Source organism: Cupressus sempervirens, chromosome 3 (assembly GCF_028749045.1).
Source record: "Cupressus sempervirens isolate cs-2001-9-10 chromosome 3, ASM2874904v1, whole genome shotgun sequence".
NCBI lineage: Eukaryota > Viridiplantae > Streptophyta > Pinopsida > Cupressales > Cupressaceae > Cupressus > Cupressus sempervirens.
The window spans coordinates 76,957,472-76,970,031 of NC_143120.1; the positions used below are offsets into that span (position 1 = coordinate 76,957,472).

Consider the following 12,560-nt stretch of genomic DNA (forward strand, 5'->3'; position numbering starts at 1 on the left):
CAGTTTGACAAGGTTGCCTTGATAAGTGGCCCAATGGGTGGAATAAACACAAGACTTGTTGCCTACATGCCAAATTTAGTTCAGTTAGAATAGCTTTTTTTCCTTGGTTTTGATTAGAGTGAGGAAATTAAATATAGTAATCATAGCTTTATGTAAGATAGGATTGAAACGTGTTTAAATTCCCTGTGAAGTAGGTACTACATACCACATGGATGGAATTTCTTTAAGTTCAATTTATATATCAATGTCCGGGTTTGTAGTGTGGTGGGATTCTCCTGTCGGAATGTCCCTTTGGTTGTATGTAAATTCAGTGCAATGCACCTTTTGTTCATGTCCCCCCCCCTGTTTTGAGAATTCCAATGACTATATATTTGTATAAATTCATATATTTCTCTTGTGTGTTGCTCAAGCTTTGGAATTTGAGTGTATTGTATTCAAATCCGTTGGCATACTGGATAGTATTGCTGTTTACGGTGTAACAAAGGGAAAATGTCTTTTGCCATGTGGGTTCTCAAAGCCTCAAGAAAAAAGAGCATTTTTTTGACATTAGAAACTGCCATCTTGGTCTAAAAGGCTGACTGGGTTGTGGATTTGCTGTTTCTATATTGGGTTGTGCAATGTGCATTCAATTTCATTCAAAATTGCTTGTTTTGAGGCCAAAATTTCTAAGATCGTGCTGTTTCTATGTTGGGCTCTCAAGTCTCATGTGTTTATTCAGACCCGCTTGCTTGGATTTCTTTTAAGGCAAGAAGTTTTAGTTGAGTTATCTTAGTTTATACTGGATGTTGAAAGGATTGCAGCTTGTGCACTGGATTTTCATAAACTCTTTCCTCGAAGATATCTTTCGTCTTTGTCAAACATTCTCATATACATGAGAATGGAGAAATCGTTCTCAGTTGTTAGCCCCGTTTCTTCTGAAGCCAATAAGAAATCAAACAAGCCTGAGATTTATTACCCTTTCAGTAGAAGTAATCTGAGCTCGGACCATTCAGACAACTCATTAATGAATAGGCCTCTTTGTTCAGAGTTAAGCTGCACAGATGCTCAAAAACACAAGGAAGGGTATGATTGTATTGGATTCACAGAGGTGACATCTTCTTCTTGTGAGAACATTGATAAATGTGGAGGCTATGAAGATAGTGATCTTGAATTAAGCTTGGGTTTAAGCCTTTGGGTTGGTGATAATGTTCTTCCAGAGTCCATTGGAACAATGCAACATGCAGGAACAAAAAGAGAATTTAAGAGCAGTGATACTTTCTCTGAGGATAGAAGCAGTATAAAAAGATTGATTGGGGTGAAAAGGAGCTACAATGAAGCCATTCAGGATGATGGGGTTTCAACTGGCATTACAACTAATGTATGCCGAACAAGGCAAACTCAGGACTTGTTCAAGAAGAGCAGGCAGGAAAATCATGGCATTGAGAGGAACAATCTGTTATTGTATTGGAACACATGTAGGATGTCTCAACCATCTGAGCCTCGTCCAGTTGCTGGTGAACCTCCTACAAAGTAAGGACCATTTCTGTGTTTTCATTTGTTTATGAGAGGTTTTGGATTTGAAGATGTGTATATATGTAGTCATCAGATAGATTTGCATTTCATTGTACTCTGCAGGCAGACCTTAATTAGTTGTCTTTAACTCCCATTAAATGGATTAGTTCATATTTCATAGTAAACAATTTTTAATATTGGCTTTAGTCTCTCCAGACATTAGTGTGAGATCCCTTTGCTTTTGCTGAGCCTCATTTGCATGTGTGGAAATTTACCCTGTTTATTCTGTAAATTGTTCAGATCTTCTAATTATTTGGTATAAATTGTCCAGATTATGCGATTCTTATATTTGAAGAGGGGAAATACTCTTGACCTAGAGTTATGAATCATTGAAGTCACAAATACAGTAACTGATCCTTATTTAAACATTCAATAATAGCACCCAAATAGGATTTGAACTTTGATGACAAGAACAAAGTCACCACAACTTCACCATCAGCACATGCCAATGGTTCTTAGAAATCACAAACAATATAATATAAGGGCTCTCTCCTCTAAGTTGCATGTCTTGCAAGGTCAAATGTATTACCCTTAATTGTCACCATCACAACATGCCAATGTCAGCTTATCATATGATTCTTAGAAAACATGAACTGAATGATATTTTAATATAGAACCACCCAATCTGCATTAGGGTGTTTTCCTCTACAATGAAGTTTGTCACCTTCAAAAGTCACCCTCTACTTGAAATCAACTAGTTCTCCATCAACCAGCACTAGATTTAATATAAAGAGTACATGACAAGCTAGGATTCAGACCCAGAACCATCTAATTGGATAAGGAATGCTCTACTATTGGGCTACAACTCTTCTCTACTGTTTCTTTTCCTAGATTATGATTTTGTATGAATTTTTACTTCTAACATTGCTAGGGGTATCTCAAAGGAAATGGCGCTTGTCCTGATGAGGTAGTGATAGAATTTCTACCAAGATTTCTATATGCTATAATTGATATATTTCTTTGTTGACCATCTTAACAGGATTCAAGCAATTGGTTGGCCTCCGATTAGGGCATGCAGGAGAAATTCACTGGACTCAAACCCTAAGCCTTGTGGAGAAAAGCAAGCTGTAGGTTGGCCTCCTATTCAGGCATACAGGAAAAATTCTCTTGGTTCCCATCCCAAATCTTGTGGAGAAAACCATGGCAATTCACGGTATGTGAAGGTGAACATGGATGGTGTAGCCATTGGTAGAAAAGTGGACCTGCGTTCCCATGAATCTTACGAGACCCTTGTTCAAGATTTGGAAAATATGTTTCAATCAACCACGGAAAGTAAGCTTCTCAATATCTTTCTTTCTTTATGTGGCGTGTTTTCCCATTCACATGACAATGGAGGCTTACTCTTAGCTATTTGTTCATGTTAAACTCAGGTCAGAATGGATCTCGAACTACCTTGGGAATTCAGTATGGGGCCGCCAATAGTTCAATGCGGCTTTTGGACCGTACTTCCGACATGGTTCTGACCTATGAAGACAAGGAAGGAGATTGCATGCTTGTAGGGGACATTCCATGGAAGTAGGTTTCTAAAAATTTCTCCATTGTTTTCATCAAAAAGGTTGGTGAACTTGTAGTTTTTAGCTAACATAACTATGTTGTTGCAGAATGTTTGTAAACACAGTCAAGCGGTTGAGGATCATGAAAACATCGGAAACAAGTGCCCTTGTTGGTAGGTTAAACCCTAATTTCCACTATCTTTGAAGTTTGGATTTAGGTTATTTGCATGGAAAATTGTAGGAGTTGTTTACTTCAATATGGCTTTTCATATAGGTTCATTTTTACACCTTTTAGCTGACAATAAGCATTGTTTTATTACAGCTTAAAGACTCCAGAAAGCAAAGCACTAGAACTACAGTCATCTACATTTATATAGAACATAGACATCTCTTGTTCGTTTATTCTCATAACCTAATTTGAAATGGACTTCCCCATCCATTTTACCTTATACATACATATCCCAAGTTCGGAGATGACTATCATCATTAACAACAATGTTGCTCTGTTTTAATATGATTGTCAAACTCCATTTCCTCAATGTGATCATTGTTTCTTTCGGTGTCCATTTGCATTCATTATGTAATATGGACATCAATTGCTAATTGTATCATATTGGTATACCTGGTTTTCAAGTAAACATAGACATTCTGCAATTGTATAATACTGGTTATACTCGGATTTCAAGTAAATACAATACAGTCAATTGTGAAATGTACCATACCTGAGTATTGGGTTTCAAGTAGATAAAATAAAGTCCATTGGAGGAATTCCAAACATATGATTATGTTTTTTTTAATGGACTATTGATCTACTTTCTGCCAACTTCGTATTCTTCTTTCTCCTATAAGAAGAATTGTGGGTATTTAGACACTATATTTATATAAGTTGAGAGTTACTTTCTTAATCCTCTTCAGTTTCTATCCAATTACAACATAGTGATGTTTTGAATTATGTTTTGTAGCGTGCATTCGTGATGAACTTTTTTGACGCTTTTGAGAATTCTTTTGCATTATTTTTCTCATAAGTTGTAATTAGTACTATTGATCTTTAGATGGCTTATCATAAAGGTCTTCTGATAGACAAAATTTTATGTCTTTGAAATAGACAATTAACAACTATTTTGTTTATTATCTTCATTAAATTAAAACACATGTCATAGAAGTCAATCCAATTCTTTGATAGCATTAGTCATTGCAAACTTAATCTAAATATTGATGCAAATTAGATCATTTGATTCTACATAGATAAATTTAGAGCCACCTAAGTTGCAAAACTAGAGGTAATCAGTTTTTCAAATCAAGTTAGGGTTTCGTAATTACTTATCTAGATTTGTAGAAGCTAATGATTTAACATGTCATTTGTGTCATATAAGTCAATCCTATTCTTGAAGTGAACTAGAAGTGGAGCACTAATGAAAGTTTTGAAACTAATTAGATCATTTGATTATTAGTAGATCAAATTAGAACCACCTAAATTGCCAAACTAGAGGCAACCCATTATTAAAATCAAATTAGGGCTTCACAATTACTTATTTAGGTGATATTCACCTTATAAGGAGTTCTTTTTAGAAGATGTTGTTCGTAATACTTTACATTAAAATATGGGAAGTTATAAATTATAATGGTACAATTGACATGGTTCAATTTATATATGAAAATGACGATCTAAATGTTGTCATACATGTTTTACAGTTCTAAAGCATTTGGAAGAACTCACATATGGGTGTGTGAGTGTTGCTAGAGCACGAATAATAATTTAGGAGCATATGTGAAGGCATTAAAAATCATTCAACATAATCTAAGTAAGGGATATTGTCATATAAAATGATGCATGATATTGCGGGTAATCAAGAGCATTTTTTATTGTGTAAGCTATCACAAGCAAGGCACTAACAATGGTGGTTATATTTTTATTTTTTAAAAATGCATGTATACCAATAATAATGTATAGAATGAAAAATTGTATAAGGTGACTACTTATGAAGAAACATCACATATAGTGGTTCATATAGTGAGATGTTCACACATGCTTAGATTATACCTTTATGACTTTGAGATATTATGTGGGTTAGTTTGACTTAAAACAAATGGTTTTGCATGATATTCCTATATATTTGTTTGTGTGAATTTACAAAGGTTACTTAATTGCGGTCTTTGCTAGTTAACATTGAAGACCTTTTTATATACTATTGATATGATGATATCGTGAATACAAAAAATTGGGTATGTTACTTGTAGATAGAGACTTAATAAAAGGTCCCAAAGACATTACAATATTGTATCTATTTTAGCTTTAGAAAAGATGACTACATATTTTTTATTGATACAAAGAAATGTTGGGACTGTTGATGGACATTGCATTATATGTTTTGGTATTAATGTTTCAATGTATTGATGTCAACATATTTCTTTTCTTGATAATGTTGATAGTTTATTATGTGGAGAGATTGAAATGGTATGATTTATGTATTATCCATAAGATGGTCTGCAGTTCTAGTTGGAATCATGGATGTTTGAATATGGTCATTGTTGGATCATAGTTGTTGATATTATGATTTGAGTGAGTTATAGAGCGTTAACCAGATCCTAGTTGTTAGCCTTTTTTGGTCATGTAAGTGATGACAATGTTGCAGTATGCAGATGAGTGTGGATCAATTATGCAATATTAATTGTTGCTAACCTAGTTGTATACTTAAGACTTGGATATGTGTCTTCAACTAGAGTAGCTCATGATTTTGAGACATACATGTTAATTTTCTTTTATGAAAAAGATTGTACATAGTAATGTTCATGATGAATAGTACAAATTTTTTTAGATTCAAAGATATAGAGGTTCTTGTTATTAGCATGGTATTTCAATATGATTGTTATTATTTCTTAATGGCTTCTTATTCTTGTTGCTAGATCACTTTGTCTTATGTGATTAAATTTAGAAGAGTTTATGAAGCATGGTTGGTGCAGGAGAACCCACAATAAATGGTGAACCATCAAGGTCCTAAGAACACCTAGAATAGATTAGATCAATCAATTAGGCATTTGGAACAAATTGTAAAACCTAGTTCCAAGATTGGCACAATTATAAGCCCTTGGTCAACTATGGTCAAACATGGTCAAAGGGCCTAGAATCTTAGGATTTGGTTTTATTTCATGTTTTTACATGTTTAGAACCTATTTGGGTCATTTGGAATAAGTTTTATTAGTTCTACTTGTAAGTTTGCAAAAATTGCCAAAAATGCAAAAATTGCTAAAAAGATGTCAAGTAACTTTAGCAACTTTTTGCAAAATGTTGCAAAAACTTCCCCAATGGCTCAAACAAGTTTAAAATATTGTTATGAACGGTAGAAGGCCTATAATAAGCCCTTTTAGGTAGGTGATAGGAAATAATGATGTACTTTCACTTATCAAATCAATAAAATATCCTATTTTAGTGCAATCTGCCTGTTGTCCTACCTTGTACAGATTTGTACAAACTCAGTTGGTGTTGAAATTTACATTTCTAGATTGGTGGATGAAATATCTTTGTAATGAATTTGGTTTGAAGTCTCCATCTATCTCCTAACTCAAGTGATCCTTATTTTTGCACAAGTTGGTCTAGAAAGTATTTAACCTAGGGTTTTCAAGCATTTTGACTCATAACCAAGGATTTCACCATGGGAATCTAATGGCCTCTAGTGAAATGCTAGTGTTTAACATTTATGATAAGATGAAAGAGGTTTTAGGAGCGTACTTGCAGGGACCCATGAGTTATTTAATGCCCTAGGCATGTAAGACTCATGTGCATGCTAGGAAAAGAATGCAACATCTCCCACAACTTGCACAAAACTTGGCATCAAGGCTTGAAATTAAATTTTGTGACTTGTCTAGGGTTTCTCTCACATGTTCCCATCATTTTTTTTTAGGATGGAGTCTTAGAACATGTACCTCCTTTGTAAATGGAGGCCTAATTGCCTGGGCAAGCAATTTAACAAAAGCCCATTTGTTTGTGTCATCAAACTTTGGTGCCTTAGTATATTTTTTAAGACCCAAAAGGGTGTCCAAAACTCTAATTTTTTCACTAGGCTGTGTGGAGATATTCTCTTTTAAGTCATATTTTCATCAAAAATGGCTACTAGCGTTTTCGAGTGGCTTAACAAAGAAACTATATGATAGAAGTTGCATAGTTGGTTTTTAATTATTGGATCATTCCATGTATGACCTAAATAGACCATTTCCATGAGTACGAGTCTCCCTTAGTCATTTCATGAATTTTAGGATTGTTTTACCAAATTTGGTTAATTTTTGCATTGTGGGCAACTTGTGATAAGTTGCTTGTTTGTAGGGTTCCCTAGTGATTAGGGGTTTCCTTGTTTGGATGAGTGGTTGTGATAACCTAATATCATCCTTGAAGCACTTGTGATTGGTGCTTGCACATTTGATCATCAATCCAAGACATTTGGTTGAAGGACTTTAGTGAAGAGCATTTTTGGACCAATTGATCATCATTTGATCAATCCCACTAGGCTCCATTGCATCAAGTGGTATCAGAGCCATGACTCTTATCAAAGAAGATGAAGAAATCCCTACAAGGGTAAAAAATGCTAAACTATCAAAATTGATGAGAGAATAAAGGGCAACTAATGTTGCTCTTGCAAAGAGGTTGAGAGAATTTGATGGCAAGGTAGACAAACAAAAAGAGGTACAATCTGAAGAAGATTAGTATACTATTGTTGAAGACCTTAAAGAGGATGAAGAAGTACCTATTGAACAAAGACCTCTTTTGAATTCTCTCAAAACCATGGAGAAAAAAACCGTGGAGGGGAAGTTGGAATTGTCAATTTTCACTAGAAAAATGAATGTTGATGTGGCCTTAGATTGGATAGAGGCCTTGACCAGTTTATTTGAGTGTGATGACATACCAAAGAAACAAAGGGTAAAGATCGCAAAGTCCAAGTTGAAGGGAGTAGACCTAATTTGGTGGAACTTCATCCAGACTGAGAGGGTGAAGAAAGGAAGAAGTGGGATTTATTCTTGGGATAGAATGGTGGAACTAGTCAGGGAGACATATGTTCTTGAAGACTATGGGTACAACTCCATAGAAGAAGAAAAGTTCTGAAACAAAAGGATCTAGATGTTAGTTCCTATATAGAGGAGTTCTTGAAGTTGTGTATGAAAACTAGCATAGTAGAGGATGTGGAAGAAAAACTAGCGTGGTATATGAATGGCCTTGAGTTACCCATCCAAGAAGAACTTAGACTTCACACCCCAACTATAGTGAATAAGTGCTTTCAATTAGCACTCAAGGTGGAACAAAAATGGAACAGGAGGCAAGATCAAAACAAAGGTAAAGAGAACAATAATAATTTCAAGCCCAAGAACAATTCTTGGAACAAGGGGTAGAATAGTGGAAACATGTTGGCATTAAGTTATTATTTCCATTAGTGACAACACTTATCTATATCAGTATAGCTATCGAGCTCAGCACACAGTTTCCTACACTCACCGAGCATTCTAGTGTTAATCGAGCTAAGAAGCGTTCAACAGTTTACACCGAGCTTCACAGTATACACCGAGCATCTCAGTATCCACCGAGCATCTTAGTGTCTATTAAGCAATCAGATTGTGTCATGGGAATTCAGTGTAAACCGAGCATGTAAGTTATAATGTTTATCAAGTAAAGCAAGGTAAACTCAGCGTGCAGTATCTACCGAGTAACACTACATCTACTAAGTAGCCAGTGGTCATCGAGTTCAGAACTACGTCGAGTGATTAGTATGGACCGAACCTTCACTTCTATCGAGTGCATGATGATGCTGAGTAATCCAGTGGACGCCGAGTATTAGAAGGTCACAGAGTCAGTTCAGTGAACCTGAGTTATTTACTATTGGGCTGACTCGGTAATGTTTTGTTCACTTGTGTTTTAGCCAACCTTTCAATTATAATTATTGGAATGATATATATCTAATGTATTATATCATTTACAATGTATGGACAAGAGTATCAAGGAATAGACATGTAATGTTTTGAGAAGAATGAATGTGAATCAGTAGCAAAGCAAAATATCTAGCAAGGTCAACAAGGAATAGTAAAGATTCATCAATCACAAGAGGTGATCTGTAATTCAAGGATCTAGTCAGAAATCAAGTTGTAAGTTAAATCTACTATTTCATCCTAATAGGTGAACAAGTCTCTAAATCCTTTAACAAGGTAGACTTAATAGTCTTTTGTAAATCTCTTAACTGAGTGCATACTTCATTATATGTTTGTAAATCCTCTAACAAGGTGGACCTAGCATTCCTTTGTGCTCTTAACAGGGCAGATCACCAGAAGTGGTCAATGTAAGCCTTAATAGGCCAACTTTATATTGCAGTATTGAAGTTTTGTGGGTATCATCCCCACCCCATTTTTACTTTCTATTTGGAAGGTTTCTGGGTCACCAAATCACTGTGTACATGTGTTATGAATGTTTGATCTCTCATACATGCAGTAGATTAGATGAATGAATGGTTAATAGCATATATGATTAAAGTGTTGAATTGTTTTAAAGTTTTTGAAGTTATTGATTCACCCCTCCCCTCTCAGTAACCTGTCATATCTTGAGTTACCCATCCAAGAAGAACTTAGACTTTACACCCAAACTATAGTGAATAAGTGCTTTCAATTAGCACTCAAGGTGCAAGAAAAATGGAACAGGAGTCAAGATCAAAACAAAGGTAAAGAGAACAATAATAATTTCAAGCCCAAGAACAATTCTTGGAACAAGGGGCAGAATAGTGGAAACAAACCTGCTGATCAGAATAAGGATTAGGGAGGGAAAAGTTCTAAAGGGAACTATAGAGCAGGAAAATGTTTCAAAAGCAATGGCCCTTTCACATGCTACAATTGTAATCAAGTTGGACACCATGCAGGAAAGTGCCCTAAGAAGAGAAACAACAACCAAGGGGAAAGAAGAGCACAAATTGTGGAGGAAGAACAACTTGATTGAATAGATCTTGAACCTGAGGAAGGAGCATTTATAATGATAAGGCAAGCATTTTTGTAGACCCCTCACACCCAAGAGACACCCCAAAGAAAGAATCTCTTCAGGGCAAGGATCAAGTGCCAAGGCAAGGTATGTAGTTTGTTGATTGATTCAGGCTCAACTGAAAATCTTGTTTCCTCTAAAATGGTAGAAAAGCTCAAACTACCTAAGAAACCCCACCCCTTTCCATATCATGTTTCTTGGCTAACAAAGGGTCAATAAACCTTACTGATAGAACAAACATCTAGGTAGAATTTTCTTTAGCAGATTTCAAGGACAAAGTACTCTGTGATGTTGTAGAAATGGATGCATCTCATATACTCCTAGGAAGGCCCTGGCAATATGATGTTGATGCCATCCATCATTGCAAAAAGAATACCTAATCTATAACTAGGAATGGTGTAACTTTCACCATGAAGCCCATGCCTGATCCTAAAGTAGAGCCTATTGTTGTAACCATAGGTAGGGATAACTTTAAGAAACCCCTCCCGAAAAAAATGCCTAAAATGTTGGCAAATCCAACATTTTGTGGGCGGAAATTTTTTAATGTTGAGGGTAATTTTTTTGTTCCATGTAGGAAAATAAAATATTATATGTTGGTGATTTTTTTCTTGCCCTCGTAAAAATCATTTTTAAATGTGGCAAATTACTTTTTTTTCTTGCTAACAGATAAATAAATGATGGCTATTTTTTTCCTTGCCAAAAATGAGATTGTAATGTTAGAGGTGAATTACTTTTTTGTAGGAAAATGAATAATAATGGTCTTGGCTAATCTTTAGTGGTAAACTAAAAAATTGTTTAATTTGAAAGCAAATTTCCATGTGTATTGGCTAGTGGCTGTATTGACTAATAAGTAGTCACTTCAACTTGTTTACTGTCTTACGTCTATTATTAATAATGTCGTTACGTCAGTGTCACCATTATCAAGTTGGCTACCGTCACTTTTGTATCATTAATACAAAAGTTTTATCGATTGTTGATTAATTAGAGATCAACAATAGAAGATGCATTACGGGGCTAGTTGCTTGAAATGACCTGGAGCCGCATGAAATTCTCTGGAATGGAGACACATAGCAAGTTTTGCACGAAAACCATTAACTGTAATGTAGTGAACATCACATCAAGATTAAAATCATAAATGTGGTACTAATAGTTATAATTATTGCATTCTATTTACAACCACCTTGGCAGACACTATAACTGTCTGACATTAATGCAAGTACATTTTGTACACTTGAAAATTAATAGGAATACAAAAAAATAAGATATGAAAGATCACGAACGCGAAATAATTTAATGCAACTGCCATTAAATAGCCTCTTCGATTCTTCTTGCATTATCATTTCTCAAATTCTTGAATCTGAATTTAGTTTGTAGAGTTTCTTAGTCATGGATACGCCAATTTTCCTAAAATGAACTACAATGGGTCTACAAAAGCCCTTTTTGGACATGACACACGATGATGTCCTAGCCATGGTTTGCAAGGAAGATGCCCAAGGTCTTTTTATCTGCCATGCTTTATTCATGGTCCTCGGCCATGAATTCTTAAGAAATGATAAGAGGTACTACGTGTCAACAAATATTACCTCTCGCTTCCTTGCGTCTCTTCTCGACCTTGGAGGTAATCAAGTAGACACTCTGATGCTTCTGCATAACATTTTTAAGAAAATGTTTTTAGAAGACAATGTCAAAATTATACAGAAGCATCCCTTTTGCAAATGTAGCAGAAAAGTGCTAGGAGCAAGGCATAGGGAGCATTATACAGAAGCATCCCTTCCTATTTAGCATCAATGAACGACAATTGACTCGCCATCGAAAGTGGGCACGACTTGGGAGGGATTTTCTATAGAAGTGATTGTTGTTGGATTATGTCAAAAAAATTGACTTCACATGGTTGCACGATTTTAGCAACATCATCTTCTCCAAGAGATTCCTTGTGAGGGGGCTTGAACACCTTTCTGATTGAAGGCTTCAAGTCCTTGACCTCTCAGCCTATTGATGCTCCATGTTCCCTAGTTCCATGTTCCCTATTTCCTGAATCCTGTTTCCTTGACCCTTTCCCTTTGGGCAAAAAAAAAGTTTTTAAGATATCTATTTTTCTTCGGATTGGGCCTTGCCCTTTAATGTAGGTTATGAAATAGTAAAAGCAGGTTGATTTAATCAGCTATTTTGAATATCTATGCTATGAATCAGTATTATGTACATTATACACTCTCAAATATTATCAATGAAGACAATAGTTTTTTGCTTCTCAAATCGTTGTTCCTATTAGTCTGCGACTCTATTTTTGGCATCTCAATGCACTCTTGAAATGTTAGTCTGCAACTCTGTTATAAAAAAAAATTGTTATTAATTATAAATTTAAAAACAAAAAAAGGGTTTCAACAATCCCTTTATGGTTTCATATTTGATTAACGAATTACAGTAAAAAATTATTCAATTGAATATTATCCAATGAAAATTTGTAAATTTGTAATATGTACATGTATGTCCTTTAAATTTCAAAATTCGTAAAATTT

General features: G+C 35.1%; 1 protein-coding gene across 1 annotated transcript; it reads left to right on the top strand.

Annotated features, from left to right (window-relative positions):
- The first annotated feature begins 203 nt into the window (after nt 1-203).
- Nucleotides 204-3,949, top strand: LOC149564855 (auxin-induced protein AUX28-like). The gene is made up of 5 exons (XM_089818429.1): nt 204-1,509; nt 2,531-2,823; nt 2,922-3,066; nt 3,153-3,217; nt 3,367-3,949. The coding sequence occupies exons 1-5, from the start codon at nt 872-874 to the stop codon at nt 3,369-3,371; spliced, it is 1,146 nt and encodes a 381-aa protein (XP_089674555.1). The 5' UTR covers nt 204-871; the 3' UTR covers nt 3,372-3,949.
- The last annotated feature ends 8,611 nt before the right edge of the window (nt 3,950-12,560 follow it).

What these genes read in the sequence shown, in the direction of transcription:
- LOC149564855 (XM_089818429.1), top strand. Translation starts at nt 872, where the DNA reads ATGAGAATGGAGAAATCGTTCTCAGTTGTTAGCCCCGTTTCTTCTGAA. An exon ending in GCTGGTGAACCTCCTACAAA is followed by an intron (nt 1,510 to 2,530) that starts GTAAGGACCATT and finishes CCATCTTAACAG; the next exon opens with GATTCAAGCAATTGGTTGGC. An exon ending in GTAGGGGACATTCCATGGAA is followed by an intron (nt 3,067 to 3,152) that starts GTAGGTTTCTAA and finishes ATGTTGTTGCAG; the next exon opens with AATGTTTGTAAACACAGTCA.